This window comes from Sinocyclocheilus rhinocerous, unplaced genomic scaffold (assembly GCF_001515625.1).
Source record: "Sinocyclocheilus rhinocerous isolate Xijiao unplaced genomic scaffold, SAMN03320098_v1.1 scaffold682, whole genome shotgun sequence".
NCBI lineage: Eukaryota > Metazoa > Chordata > Actinopteri > Cypriniformes > Cyprinidae > Sinocyclocheilus > Sinocyclocheilus rhinocerous.
The window spans coordinates 1,852,121-1,867,443 of NW_015642528.1; the positions used below are offsets into that span (position 1 = coordinate 1,852,121).

General features: G+C 36.3%; 1 protein-coding gene across 1 annotated transcript in view; it reads right to left on the reverse strand.

The window, feature by feature from the left end:
- Positions 1–15,323, reverse strand: part of ankhd1 (ankyrin repeat and KH domain containing 1) — a 56,564-nt gene that overhangs the window by 20,212 nt on the left and 21,029 nt on the right. The window contains exons 3-7 of the mRNA XM_016573169.1: positions 10,619–10,772; positions 3,948–4,104; positions 3,502–3,649; positions 1,966–2,113; positions 1,560–1,793 (exon numbers count right to left, since the gene is read on the reverse strand). Coding sequence (XP_016428655.1) covers positions 1,560–1,793; positions 1,966–2,113; positions 3,502–3,649; positions 3,948–4,104; positions 10,619–10,772 — 841 coding nt within the window. The remainder of the gene's footprint in view (positions 1–1,559; positions 1,794–1,965; positions 2,114–3,501; positions 3,650–3,947; positions 4,105–10,618; positions 10,773–15,323) is intronic.

Consider the following 15,323-nt stretch of genomic DNA (forward strand, 5'->3'; position numbering starts at 1 on the left):
CTCTTTTAAATCACAAAAAGTAAAACAATGCAGTTGCATTTTGAAATGTTTTAACAAATCTAGGGCTTAACTAATGATTATTTTGCTAATCAAGTAATCTACTGATTATTTTGACAAGTGAGTAATTTGATGCTTTTTAGTAATACAAATAGAACTAATTGGAAAACAGGCTTTAATATGACTATATTTATATATAAAGTAACGATGAGGCAATAATAATTGGCCTCAAATATAGTATCAAAACCAAGTACATGGTTTTATTGAACAACACTGTTAAATACATAATGTAATATGCCTATATTATAACAAATACCTGCAGAGGGCACCAACGGCCTGGTGATGTTTCATGTGATTCAACGACGTTAAAATCCATTTAATTTTAATATTTGGCCACATGCAAAGTCAGAAACTTTTATTTTGAAATCGTGATGTACAATAAATCGCATATTTAGAAATATGTTGATGTATTCTCCTGTGTTGGCATAGGTTTATCGATCTTATTTTCCCGCAACCAAACGCCGCACACCGGAGATCCGGCACGGTGCCGGAGAACTTTAAGCCCTGCATAAGGATGTCGTTACCTTGACAAAATCTCGTGACCACGACATATCACGTTCCCACCAGTTAATATGTCGTTCCCACTAATTAATATCTCGTGGCCATGACATATCACATTCCCACGAGTTATTATGTCATGGCCACGACATGTCCCCTCCCGGTCACCATAGTTTACGTTCAGCATGCATATTCACACTTTCAATGTGCAGATATACATGAATGTTCAATTTCAGTTGAAATTCTGTAAAAAGCTTTGTATAAGACCCAAAATTCTAATTAATACAGCAATATGGCTACTATTCATATTCAATACCTGTTAGAAAACACTCTCTGTCTTGAGAATGTTCCAAATATGCCTCACCCCTCCTTTCTTTCCCTCTCCCTCTCACTCTCCCTCCTCTATCTGTTCTCTCTCTCTTGTATGGTGTTTTAATGTCTCTTACTCACATTCGAGCTATGCATGCGCAAATGTATACATTAGCTTTTCTTATTCAAATGTCTAAATAAGGACATGATAGCTAGGAATGAGGTTCGTGATGAAACCATGAAGATAGTTTAGCATCCTTCGCAAAAGTCTATTCCTAATATGTCCATGTTTTTCTGTTCATATGGCCATTTTATATAAACACATATTCTTGGCCAAAGATCCTATATGTATGTCATCTATATCCTCATTGGTTAAAGGGTTGAAACTCCCCTCGACATATGCCTATATAATATCTTTGTATCTATGAATAAAGTTGAAGTATTGAGAATACATATGAATGTGTGTTTTCTTACTTCCCGGCCGTTATATCCACTTTGAGGGATTGAGAATATCTGAGGTGGCAAAGAGAATCTAGAGGGACCGTTGTTAATGATTTCTAACAAATACCCAAAAACCAAAAAAGTTTTCTTAATCTGGTTTTGGCAACATTTTACTTGGATAATCAATCAGAATAATACCATATTCTGATTACCATCTTGTGTATGTAAACACTGTATGATACAATGGGACGCACCTTTATAGCAAGCGAGTGTGAGTGCGCTCTCCTTAAACTCATTGGAGTGTGTGTTGATTCCAGCGCCATACTCCAGGAGCACACGAGAGACCTCCACGTGGCCTGCACTGGCAGCCTCCATTAGCGGAGTGTGACCGTTCTCGTTGTGATCTTCAATGTTAGCACCCTCCTTCAACAACACCTTTACTACATCCAGGAAGCCTCCAGCACACGCATATGTCAAGGCTGTGTTACCTGAAAGAAAGGGGAAGACAATGGATGAACAAGGTGTGTTTGCAAGCACAAGGTTTGTTTGTTGGCTTGCACAAGGGTGAAAATGTACTTTACTCTTTTTGGTCCATTTAAGTACACCTACTGTTGTTTTCATTTTATTTACTTGTTTATTTAAAAAAAAAAAAAGTTGTACCTGTCGAGGACTGTGCGTTAACGTCGGCTCCGTGCACTAGGAGCAGTTTGACGATGTCAACGTAACCACCGCTTGCAGCAGCCATAAGTGGCGTGATGTCTCCTTTGATCCCTCTGTCCTCCACGTTAGCATGCATGGCCAGCAAGACCTACAACCAGTCAAACTCATATCAACAGATGTTTTTTCGCAAACAACCACAGTGCATGCTTATACTAAAACTGAAAATTAAAGGTAAAGCATGTAATTTCTTCACCACTAGCAGCACCATAAGCAATTGCAATCAAAAATGGGAGAATTGGTCTGAAAATAAAGATCCTCCAAATACTGATGTTGCATCAAGAAGCTAGATCCTTACACAAATTAACAAACAAGTGTTTTTTTAATACATATGACTTTATTTAAACAAAACTTGCTGCACATACATATACACACACACACAAATATTAGAAATAATTAAATATATTCATAAATAAAACCTTACATTTGAGGTATCAATATTAAGGATACTGGCCCTGATAATACTAGTTAAGTAAAAATTTTGTATAGCACTTTTAACAATATACACTTTCAAAGCAGCTTTACAGAAAAATGTTAGTTAACACATTTTTCTTTTTAATAATGTTAATGTTTGTAATATTTTTAATATTTTGCCCTTAGTCAGATTTAGCAGATTAGAGCTAGGAGATAATATAGCATATTTGGCAATGGTACAAGCAATCAAGCAGTTGAGATTTGTTAAATAGTATACTGTTTGCAGATAAAGTTGGATAACTTTATATGTGACCCTGAACCACAAAACTAGTCATAAGGGTCAACATTTTCATCATCTGAAAGCTGAATAAATAAGTGTTCCATTGATGTATGGTTTGTTAGGAACAATACTTTGGACAAATGACAATATTTGGCCAAGATACAACTATTTGAAAATCAGGAATCTGAGGGTGCAAAAAAAAATCTGAATATTGAGAAAATCCCCTTTAAAGTTATCAAAATTAAGTCCTTAGCAACGCATATTACTAATCAAAAATTAAGTTTTGATGTATTTACGGAAGGAAATTTACAAAATATCTTCATGGAACATGATCTTTACTTAATATCCTAATGATTTTTGGCATAAAAGAAAAATCGATCATTTTGACCCGTACAATGTTTTGTTGGCTATTGCTACAAATATACCCATGCTACTTATGACTGGTTTTGTGGCCCAGGGTCACACATAGAGAGCTGTGTGGTAATATAATTTATATTTTCCAACGATATAAATAATCACACAGCTGAAAACTGCTATATTGCTACCTGTTTGAATGAGAAACGGCAGATAGGACTAATTTCCAAAATGTTTTTAAAAATGGTCTTTTTCCTAATTCAGTTCAGTGTCACTTCAGGTGCAGAAATTACACACAACCTTCACATCTCACTTATTTATTTCATTTTAATTATTTAATTTACTTTTATTTATTATTTATATATGTGAGGAGTTGTTGTTTCGGTCATCAGCTTCAGGATTGGAAATGTGTTTGACTCTGTACACAGTACCTGTGCGAGCTCATAGTATCCAGCTGAGCAGGCCAGACACAGCAGGCTCTCGCCCTCCTCTGTGTGTTCGTTGACGCTGCGTCCCTCGTCTAGCAGCTTCCGCACTGCATTCACATCGCCGTCCGAGCAGGCCTCAGCCAGGCTACGGCTAAAAATAACCAGACTACTACAATTACTGCGACTGTGCAGGCGAAGCTAAGCTAACTACTCTAACTGAAGGCTCGTGCAGGAGCAAGAAGTCTTACACAGCTGCTTGTGTCTAATTACAGAGGTTTCAAAATATCAAGTGTGCTTTAAACATTCAGTGATCATTAAAACACATACTTAACAGTGCTTAGCTTTTAGCCTTAACAATGAAGTAATTCTTGCTGGTTGAACATGAATGTTGCATCATGATGTGTGGACACAGGAGGGGAAATCATGTGTGCGTGAGAAAAGATGCCTACTTGTCGGCCTGGCTGGCGTTGAGCGTGTTTTCGGCCCTCATGCGGGTGAGGGCGGCGGCGGCCTCATCCAGCGCGCAACTCACCGACGACGTCAAGCGGCGTAACACCTCTGGATCTGCAAAGGCTTTGCCATCGGCAGTGGAGAGTTTACCAATGCCTGTAGCATCCAGCCCCACACCAGCACCACACACCATCCAGCAAGAACAAACGCATCCATGGTTAGTACAGGCTCAACACGCTGACACACATACACACAGGAAATACAATGGCTAGTTAGCCATTTCACACCATGCAGTTTTAGTAGTTTTAACTTCAAATTTTAAAGCTCCTACAGAGTTCAAGAATGGCATAACACTGTAAATGCTCAAAGAAATTATGTTGATGGTGACCAATGAAAGAAAAAAGGCTGGTTATCAAATGACTACTAATCAAATTGCTACTAGAGTTTGACCGATATAGCATTTTCTGTCATTATTCCAATAACTTAATAGTTTGTCAAACATACATACAGAATGTGTTATTCCTTAGTCTTTTTATAGCCCTGTATGCCTGTGATGGCATAGAGCAGGGGTACTCAAGTTCAGAGGCCAAGCGAGCCGCATTTAAACCACATAAAATGCGAAGGGCCACAAATTACAATTTGCATCATCAGACTTTAAGACAATATTAGCAGATTTACTGATTTAGAAATGCAGTTTATTACTTATCTAAGTCTTGCTTGTCCTTAAAATAACACGGAACAAAAATTTTTTTAAAGAGTAAAAAAAAACTGCTATAATTTGTTTAAAATACATTTCTTTCATACTAAGTAAAATTTGAATCCATTAATGTATTTATTGACATATCACTTACTGATATAAAATTATAATTTAACTTTATTTGGAGTATTTCTTAATATTATGCCTAAAATGTGTTTTAATATCACTGTTAATAAGGATCGTATGGCCTCTGTATAATATCGGTCTTTAAATGCAAGATATTTATAGTGTACCTGAAGTATACTTGCAATAGTTCGACTTTAGCACAATCAAATATATTTCATTATATCTTTAGTTGGACTTCAGCACTACTTCCACACAATTAAAATGCATTAAGCACAAAAGTAGTTGTTCCGAATTTAGCAGACTATAGGTATACCAGTTTAGTATCCAAAAGTACAATTGCAGGGTATTTTTTATTAAGCACATAAATATGTAAATGCATTTGTAGAATTCAAAATAAATGTATACGTTCTGGATGCTGAACCTCACTGACCACATCTTTGATGCTTTATCTGAAATTAAAGCCATTTATTTGTTTACATTACATGTTTACATTACATGTGGATAAATGACCAACTAGCGATGTACGATTCTGAATAAACTGGAGAATCATGACTGTATTTTTAAAATAGATATCACTATTCTCCCACCATGATTCTGAGAGAAAAAAAGAGACACCTAAACAAGAGTTTCTAGTAAATATTGCTGCAGTCTATTTATAAAATACAATATTTGTATTTGTTTAATTATAAAATTTTTTTTTTTAAGTTGAACAAATTATGCAATGAATTGCTCAAGGACTTCACTTGTTTCATTCCTGAATGAATCAACGTTTTTTTGAACGAATCTCTTTTTTTATGTCACTTATCTCCACCTGCTGGCGTTACGTTGTAATTGATAAAATCTTTATTTGAAGCGTCATCACTTTCAAAAAGGTGATTTATTCTATTTTGATCGCTACTGTAGACAGCAGTGTTTATATCCGAACTATAAACTTTTATTCCAGTACTTCTGTGATTATTTGAATGTTTGTAACAGAAATAGCAATACAAAAGACTTTGTAAAGATGTTCTCTCTGATCAGCAGCAGTGTGAACGCTGATTTAATAGGCTTTAATAGACATATAGCTGAATCCTGTCATTTATGAACAAGAATGCGTGGGTGATTGAATCAGTTCGCGATCTGGCTATTTATTTAAATATCTAACAGTATACGACAGTTAACACGCGACACGACAATATCTGGTTTATCTGTGTTCTTCAAGCCATCTCTGGCTTTTTCATAATAATAAAGTATATATATAATCCATGCTAATCGACGTAGCCTTTATTACCGTATAGAATTATCTGCCTCGTTCTGTGACAAAAGGCGAACATCAGATCACAAAATGAAGTTATTTCAAACACTCGACTGATGTTGTGCAGTAAAATCATGTCCTCTTTTGTTGGACAACGCTTCTCTTTCAGTTGTTTGTGGTGTGTTGCCGTTTAAGCGCTTGCAGAGATCGAGCAACTTTTGCTACTGTGATTGTATACATTTAATTTAAAAAATCAAACTGCCTAATATTTTGAGCGCAAATTGTAACATGATTTCTAACTATAATTAGTTAAATAAATAACTGGGAATTTTTTTAATTCCCAATAAAATTAGACTTGTGTGGGATAAATAGGCTCACATGTGCCTGTAAGAGCAGGAAATATTGCATAAAAGTGTCTGTGTGCGAGTAAGTGTGAGGTCTTATATCAATAGTCTCTGTGTGTGTGTGTGTGTGTGTGTCAGAGAACTGTGAGAAAATAAGAGGAGACCAGCAAGTTTATATAAACTAGGGCAGGGTAATGGCAAATACCTCATGATACAATACATTACCATTAAAAACCTTTTGGGGTCAGTAAGAGTTTTTTTTTTTAAGAAATTAATATTTTTAAATTCATAACTAATTGAACTGATATCAGAATAGATTAAGACATTTTTACATATTTTTACAACAGATTTATATGTCAAATAAACTTGACATATAAATCCTGCAAAAAATGCTTCACAGTTTCCTCCAAAAAATGCTAAGCAGCACAACTAATTTTTAACATTGAGTAATGTTTCTTAAGCATATAAGAATGATTTCTGAAGGAACATGTGACACTAAAAACTGGAGAAACGGATGCTGAAAATTCAACTTTACAATTACAGGAATAAGTTGCATTATTTAAAATATAATTAAATGAAAATGTTTAATTTAAATTATAAACCATAAATTCACAACAGTAATGTTCCATACTATGTGTTTTAAAATGTACATGAATTTTTTTTTTAAACAGACCCCAAAGCTTTGAAACGGTGTATACATCATTTAATTTTTTGGCGACAGACTATTTCGATACACCAAGTGTGTTTGAACAAGAGAGAATCTGTCCATATATGCGCACCTTTTACATATACCAGTATTTGTTTTAGCATGCTGTCACTTAACTTCATTTAAACAAAAAAAGGATAGAAATATAGATAGATCTAGACATAGCTAACAGTGTTTTTCACTACTATATAGTGTTTGTTTAAAACTAATTAAAGAAAGTAATAAGTTTTATTTTTGTTACTTACAGTTTCAAAAGCTATTTTCAGCATAAACCAGTCAACCTCTGATCTACATCAAACAAGGGTCGTTTATGTCTTAATGTTTGTGTGCTATGCACCATTCCCAAACCTCAAATTTGAAATGCAGGCTGTGTTTTCAATTCCACCTTGGGTGTTCACAAAATCTGCAGAATTTGAGCATAGACAGTCCCTCAATCTTAAAGCAAATGACCTCTAGGTAACTGTACAGTGGCAATATTCAGAATCCAAGTGATAATTAAATATCTGCTCCTAACCTCAACCAGGAAGAGCAGTATTTGCTTTCCTATGAAAGCCTAGGATGACGCAAAACAGATAATGCTCGTGGTAGCAGGTAAACCACGTGGCATGGAGGTGTTCAGTCACAATAGTGCGGTGCAGGTGGAATGAAAACACGTCCAAGCGTGTATAAACCGTAAGTAACTTATGAACAGCATAATAAGTGCACAATCAAGTGAAAGAAAGACAATACGACAGCGAACAGACACAAACGACCAAACAAAGACATATGTCCACAAGCTCTGCACAGATGGAGAAAGCAACAGAGATGCTCATAGGCACAAATGAAGACACACATACAGACAGTACACAAGTGTACTAAGGGCCAGTGCTGAGTCATGAGTGAGGCTGCTGCTGCTGTATGGAAATTCATTGTTGCCACTAATCTCCCCTTTGGTTACTCTGTAAGATAACTATCCGCTCATGGGGCAGGGCAGGCCGGTGTAGAGAATCAGGCCTAGCATGCTGGGCCTCACCCAAACCAACTCATCCCAAACAAGCACACACAATGGCATAACGCACAGACTAGGTCAACAGAACATGGCAAAACTTGGTGCCAAGTACCACCAGCTTCCCAGTTTATAAAACGTTATGAAATGCTCTGCAGACAAACCATGTGACATTGACCCTTAGCCCTCCCAAGACCCTTTACGCGGTGCTGTAGATCATTAACATGTCAGCACTCACATGCAACGCAAGCTCACTCTGGGCCATAAGGACTAGAAACACTGCAGGATGTAAAGCATGTAAAAATAAACAGGTTTTAAGGATTTGCAGGGCTATATGAAGCTCTAACTCTCCGAATACAGATATTTCTGCATGTGAACTCAAACTGCCTGCGCTGCTCAATCAGTAGTAGATCTATATATACTGTAATCATGAACTCTTTAGGCGAGAGACCCAGATGCAGCACTTTGTTTCTATTCATAATAAATGCCACACGTAAGAGAAACAGATTAACACTAACACTTTGCTATGTAGCTTTTAAAAAGAACTGCTTTTTTTGTTAGGGCTACTTCTCGCAAATATTTTGAAAATCAATTATTATTTCCTCAGTGAATTGGATATTCATCTTACCCAATGCTCTCTTTTAAACAATGTGCAAAATGAAATCATTATAATACTTTCTACATATATACACACAAAAAAAAATTTGATATACACTGTTCAAAAGTTTGAGGTCAGGAAAATTTTCTTTAATTCTTGAGCAAATCAGCATATTAGAATGGTTTCTGAAGGATCATGTGACACTTCAGACTGGAATAATGGCTGAAAATGTGTTAACTTTGTCAGCCATTTTTTTATTTAGTCTTAGTCCTGTGTCAAATTTACTATTTATCATATTTAGTCAACCTTGTCCTGTTTTTGTTTAGTCAAGTTTTAATAGACTAAATGTCTGAGCATTTTAGTCTAGTTTTAGTCAACGAAAAGTCACATTTTCATTAGGGGTGTGAACCTACACTGGTCTCACAGTTCGGTTCGATTACGATTATCATGTCATCGATTCGGTTCAATTCGATATCACGATGCATCACAATGCATTGACGATGCACTGCATCCTCAATTTTCAATTTTACTTCACATATATACAATTTTGTCAATAAATACAAGCAGTCAGATATATTAACTGTACCTGACATGGTTTCTCAAGTTAGTGGTATTACCCCCTGCATATTTTATTGTGCGTGACATGATTTACACGCAGCGTGTCTTCTCCAGGTCGTGCTTACCAGGATGTTCATAAAAGTCGAAATGTGGCCAGATGTCGGCTTTTAAAGTAGTTGGAGCATTTTTAATTACTCGCACTCGTGTCTCGCCTCCCTCCGCCATTAGGCACGTTCGATTTGAAGCGGCACTGCACAGAATGACCAGTGTATGACATAAACCGCGAGAGCGATTCGAAAGCATAAGGATCCGTCTGCTCTCGCGGTACTTGATGTCATACACTGATCATTCTGAGCAGCGGCGCTTCAAGCCGAACGTGCCTGTATGCTACCGCGACAAATGACGTCAGAAAAGCGTCAGTACGTTATAATCGGTTATGGTCTATTACTGAACCGATACCGAATCGTCCTCGCCTGCATCGTAGAAACGATTAATTTCGACACCCCTAATTTTCATCATGCTGTATAATGGTTAAAATGATAAATATGTAGAGTGAGTATGTGCATGGTTGCCAGATTACAACAATTAAGTAAAACACCAGGCAGAAAATGTATGCTTTTAACAGATATGTTCCTATCTGTGGATTTTAACTCTTGGTATCTGGCAACACCAAACATGAAATCTCACGTAGTAGAGGTACAGCAGTCAGTAATGTTTTGTCTCCTCTTTTTTCGACAATTTAGTCTCATCTTTTATTTTCAATGACACTGTGTTGATATAGTCACAGTTATTGTTTATTGATCTTATTGTCTTATTTTATCAAACATTTTTCAACAGTTTTAATTAATGAAATTAACATTACTGAAAAATTCAGCTTTGCTATCACAGGAATAAATTACATTTTAAAATATATTAAAGTAGAAAACAGTTATTTTAAATTGTGATAATATTTCACAATGTTTCGGTTTCTTCAATAAATAAATGCAGCGTTGAGCATTAGACAATGCTTTCAAAAACATACAATTCTGACCAACCACAAACATTTGAATGGTAGTGTATAAAAGGTTACAATATAAAGTAACAATAAAAAAAGTAATCAAATGCATTTTTTATAGAAATGTTCTCTGTGCACAGTTATGAAATTCTTCATTGATTCTTTTTTTTGATTATAATAAGTTAGTTGTTGCAGCCCTAATTATTTACGATTCTGTGGGCATTTTGTGGCAACAAATTCCAACAAAAAGCAATTCGGAGGATCTTTGCTCTGAAGTCTACAACACAGAAACTGAAAGCGCGACTCATGCTCAGCACTGTGGAGACGCTGAATAAACACAAACAGAAGTTGTGAGCACATGCATGCAGAGACACAGGATAAATCATTAGTCTTAATACGATCACATCAGGGTCGGCCGGAGGATATACCTGCTGCTTCTAATAATGCCTCGAGCCGGGCCTGTGTTTCTGGGTCTACTGTTCTGAGGTCGGCTCCGTCTGCTGCGCTGGATAGGAGCAGCTCTGAAGCTGTCTTTAGTACGGGGTTATCCAGATCCTCCTGGTCTAGTATGAACGATTCCACCTGCATGGAAAGATACAATGTCAGCAACTGTGCTCATATTATTTACCAAACAAGAAAAAGAGCAAAGGAAGTGGTCTTGCACACTTCTCTATGCATTAAAATGCAACTTCAATTAGTCTCAAGACAGAACGAGTTCCTTGAAAATATTGGGCAATACTTGAGTCTGTTAGAATCTGCAGAGTATGGCCTGACTTGTGAAAAATTAAAGGGGTCATATGATGCTATTTTAAAGATCATTATTTGGTGTATTTGGTGTAACAGAATATGTTGACATGCTTTAATGTTCAAAAAACACATTATTTTTCAAATACTGTACATTATTGTAGGTCCTCTATGCCCCGCCTCTCTCAAACGCTTCGTTTTCTACAAAGCCCCCTCCTTTGACAAGCGCAGTCCGCTCTGATTGGCCAGCTGACCCAGTGCACTGTGATTGGCCGAACGAACATCTGGGTTGTGCTGTTCTGTTGTAAATAAATCTTTTTTGCATCTACTTCCGGAAGGCTTTTGCACTGAAACACAGCGTCTCCCTGACATGCTGCATCAACACTACTGCTGTTCCTGAAACCACGCCTTCTTTCTTTGCGTGCACATTTGGGCGGCATTATGCTAATATTTCCACATAGTGACCTAGATATGTGGGGGCGTGTTAGAACGAGCCGTTTTAGGTAGGTGTGGCTGACTCTTAACTTTTATAAAGAATATCTCTTTGGATTTGAGACTTTAGTCTTTGCAACTTTACAGATCTTCTTTATGCACCAAGAGCTTGCAACACTCCAAAGAGAAAGGAAAACTTGAAATCGCATCATATGACCTCTTTAATACGGTTTGCTCCAGTGAACACAGTGACGCCACAGCATGACAATACCATACATCAGGAAGTGCTCATTAACTCATAAAAAATGGTTAAGTATACTTCAGTTTTGACGTAAAGGCCTAGGGTATGCATACCGCAGCAGTACAGAAAATTTTATAGTGCGTGCAAATTAGTGTTAATTTCGTTAACGAAGACTATGACAAAAAAAGTTTGTTGACTAGCTTTTTTTCCATGACTAAGACGAGACGACAATAAGGTCAATAAACAATAACTAAGACTATATCAACATGCAATTTCGTTGACGAAATAAGACGAGACTAAAATGTATTCAAAAAGATAAAAACTCTACCAAAAACCTCTTTTTATTTGTCAAAAAAGGAGACAAAATGTTATTGCTCAACACGCCTCTACTACGCGAGCTTTCATGAGTGCGGTTGCCAGATATGAAGAGTTCTAACCCCCGAATCAGAGCTTCATGTTATGTTATGTATGTTAAATTCATACATTTTCTGCCCGGTGTGTTTTGCTTATTTTAAGCAATCTGGCAACCATGTGCATGCGCTCGCTCCTCATTGCGGAAGCGTCGCCGCAGATGATCTGAAAAACAAACAAGCTGGAGTTTAGAGATCTAAATGAAAGCGTCATTCAGCCGGTCAGTGTTCTGTCATGAGATCTCACTATATTGTTTGCAATTGTGATCGCTGAATAAATACACTTACACAATCGCTGTTGTTTTAATAGAGAAATAGACTATTGTATTTATGGAATTAGTGGAATTACTAGGAATTTCACTGTTATATTTTTTGTTTGTTTTAGCGGTTTTCATAATGTAGACAGAGATTGCATAAGTCTTTGGTGTTGATTTATATAATAAAAAGCCTATAATAAATAGTACACTAGATGAGGTAAAATACACCATGTATGTGTCCACGTTCTATTGATTTGTGCTTACTGGAGAAAGTGCAATACCTGAAATGCAAAAGTAAATTTCTCAAATGACAACAATAATTACGATTATAATTTTGAGAAAAAATTTTATTTTTATCAGTTTACCATTATACAGAATGACGAAAATGTGACTAATATTTCATTGACTAAAAAACCTGACTAAAATGCTCATACATTTCATTGAATAAACAAAAACAGGACAAGTTGGTCTAAATATGATAACTAAAATGTACATTTGAATAAGACTAAAACTAAATTAAAAATGGCTGCCAAAATTAATACTGCTGTACAGTTAATTAATAATATTATTACTAAAATGTCAAGTTTTCATTGACTAAAACTAGACTAAAATACTTCAGGTTTTCTTCGACTAAAACTAGACTAAAATTAAAATAGCTGACAAAATTAACACTAGTGCAAATACTGGTGGTCAACACGATAGAAAGAAAGTTTATAGAAATAGAAAGATAGAAATATAGAAGTTATGTCCAGTGATAGAAAGTTTTGTCCAGTGTCTGCGCTAGGGCTGCACGAATGCACGATTAATCGAATGCGATTGTCATGCACATCTTGTCAGTAATGCCGGTTCTGTGATAAGAAGTAAATCTCCATCACCTGCTTTTAGATGGAGCATTTACTACACAGAGCTGTAGTTCACTGACAAGCTATGCCAACCCTCTACATTGCGAGTAAATCACTCGCAAATGCGACTAAATCTTACTCTGGGCGACTAAAGTATAAGACACGCAACATATTTCATAGTATTGTAAGTAGTGGTCGACCGATATTGGTTTTTTTGACAGCCGATGCCGATATCTTGGAAAGCAGGGTGGCCGATATGATTTTATTCATTTTATTTAATATTTAAGAAATTGGAAATCATTTGAAAATGGATTAAAAAATAAGTGTGTAAAATAAACATCAATGAAGCTGAACTCTACTCCTGTCCGCATTTAATTCACACGGACCGATCGTCAAACAGAGAACACGCGATCGTGCAGGATACAAATGCACACTTCATAAGATCTCACAACTGGGTTCGACTAAGTTTGCAAGTTTTTTTAAATTAGATGTTCATTAGTCATTCAAAGATTTGTTTAAATTATATAAATGCGTATTTGCTGAATGCTGATGGCAAACGAAAATATTATAATGTTTGCCTTTCTATTACTAACAATATAAAAAGCAATCGTTATAATACTTTTTTGTATACATTTTAATTCCTTTGTTTAACAGTTCTATCTGATTATTAGACAGACTTCTGTCCGTGAACAGAACTGTTAACGACGACAGTGAACAAGAGGGAGAATGTGAGCGGTACAAGTACTCGAGTAACTGGGGGGGTGCACGAGGGTGGGGCATGGCCGTAATGGAGATAACGAAAATATCTGAAGACTATTATGAAAATGTTAAAAATGAAAATGACATGAAAACCGGTCTATGAAAACATGAGCACATGATTACACTGTTAAATTATGATTATGATGCAGCAATGTTATTAAAAAAGAAGCATCTAAATGACACATCTTATGATAATAATCAGATAACTTAGATACATGAGATGTAACATTACAATCTGCACTAAAGGATGCAAATTCCAGTGAACTTTTAAATTACACGCTATAGCGAGAGAGACAGAGTGAGAGAGAGCTCCCTCTGTGATGCACTTTCATGACAGCGTGCTGAAACACGGACATAGAAATTAGGGATGCACCGATACCAGTATCGGGCCCGATACTGAGCTCCTGTACTCGTACTCGTTAAAATGCCCCGATACCAAACGCCGATACCACACAGCATGTGATAAGCGCCATATTCAGACAAAGAAACACTGACAACAGAACAACAGACAGCAGAATGGAGTTAAGGATGTCTACTACGAAGTATATGTACTGGGAAAAAACATTGAAGTTGAGGTTTGCATGAAACTGGGTGACGGCATGCCCAGGAGACTACAGGCTGTCATTAAGGCTAAGGGCTGCCCGACTAAGTATTGATAGTTGTGTAAATACTGTCATACTAACAGCTGTCTGATTTTTGGTTGATTGTAATCCATTACATACCTTTCTATCAATGTTATCTAACATTATCAAGCTGAATTTGTTCTGACAGTTTAAAATATTTAAAAAATTTACAAATGCAATAAAAATATTGGTATCGGTATTCTGTATCGGCAAGTACCAAAAATAAAAGTATCGGTATCGGGCGAGTACTGGAAAAAGTGGTATCGGTGCATCCCTAATAGAAATCAGACAAAATTTACTATAGATTTCACATTGTATAAAGTTCTAATTATAATGGTATGTTTATGAAATGCCAGTGAACTTTTAAGTTAGGTGCTATAGCGAGAGAGAGTGATAGAGAGAGCTCCTGCCGTGATGCCCTTTTTTTATAACATTGCGCTGAAACACAAATATTTTTCAAAATTATACCGGTTTCACGGTACATGACGGTATTTTTTTTTCATGCATGACCGGGTGTTAACCATATTTTCTACTGATTGACAGAGGAAATACTGCAGTATATTGACTTAGAATGCCCATTTTTACTGTAAGATGAGTGAATATTGTCAAAAAATACCACACTAAATAGTGACTAAACACGACCCCTTTTAATACATATTAACCAGGAGTCACTCTCATTTATAACCGCGGCATCGTCTGATAAAATCAACATGCATCTAACACTAAAGAGCGGCTATGTGGTTGCTTTGGAGCAACTGAACCATAGTTAAGGTTTATCCAAAAAAGTCGCTAGGTTTGTCAGTATGAATATTCTATGGAAAAAAG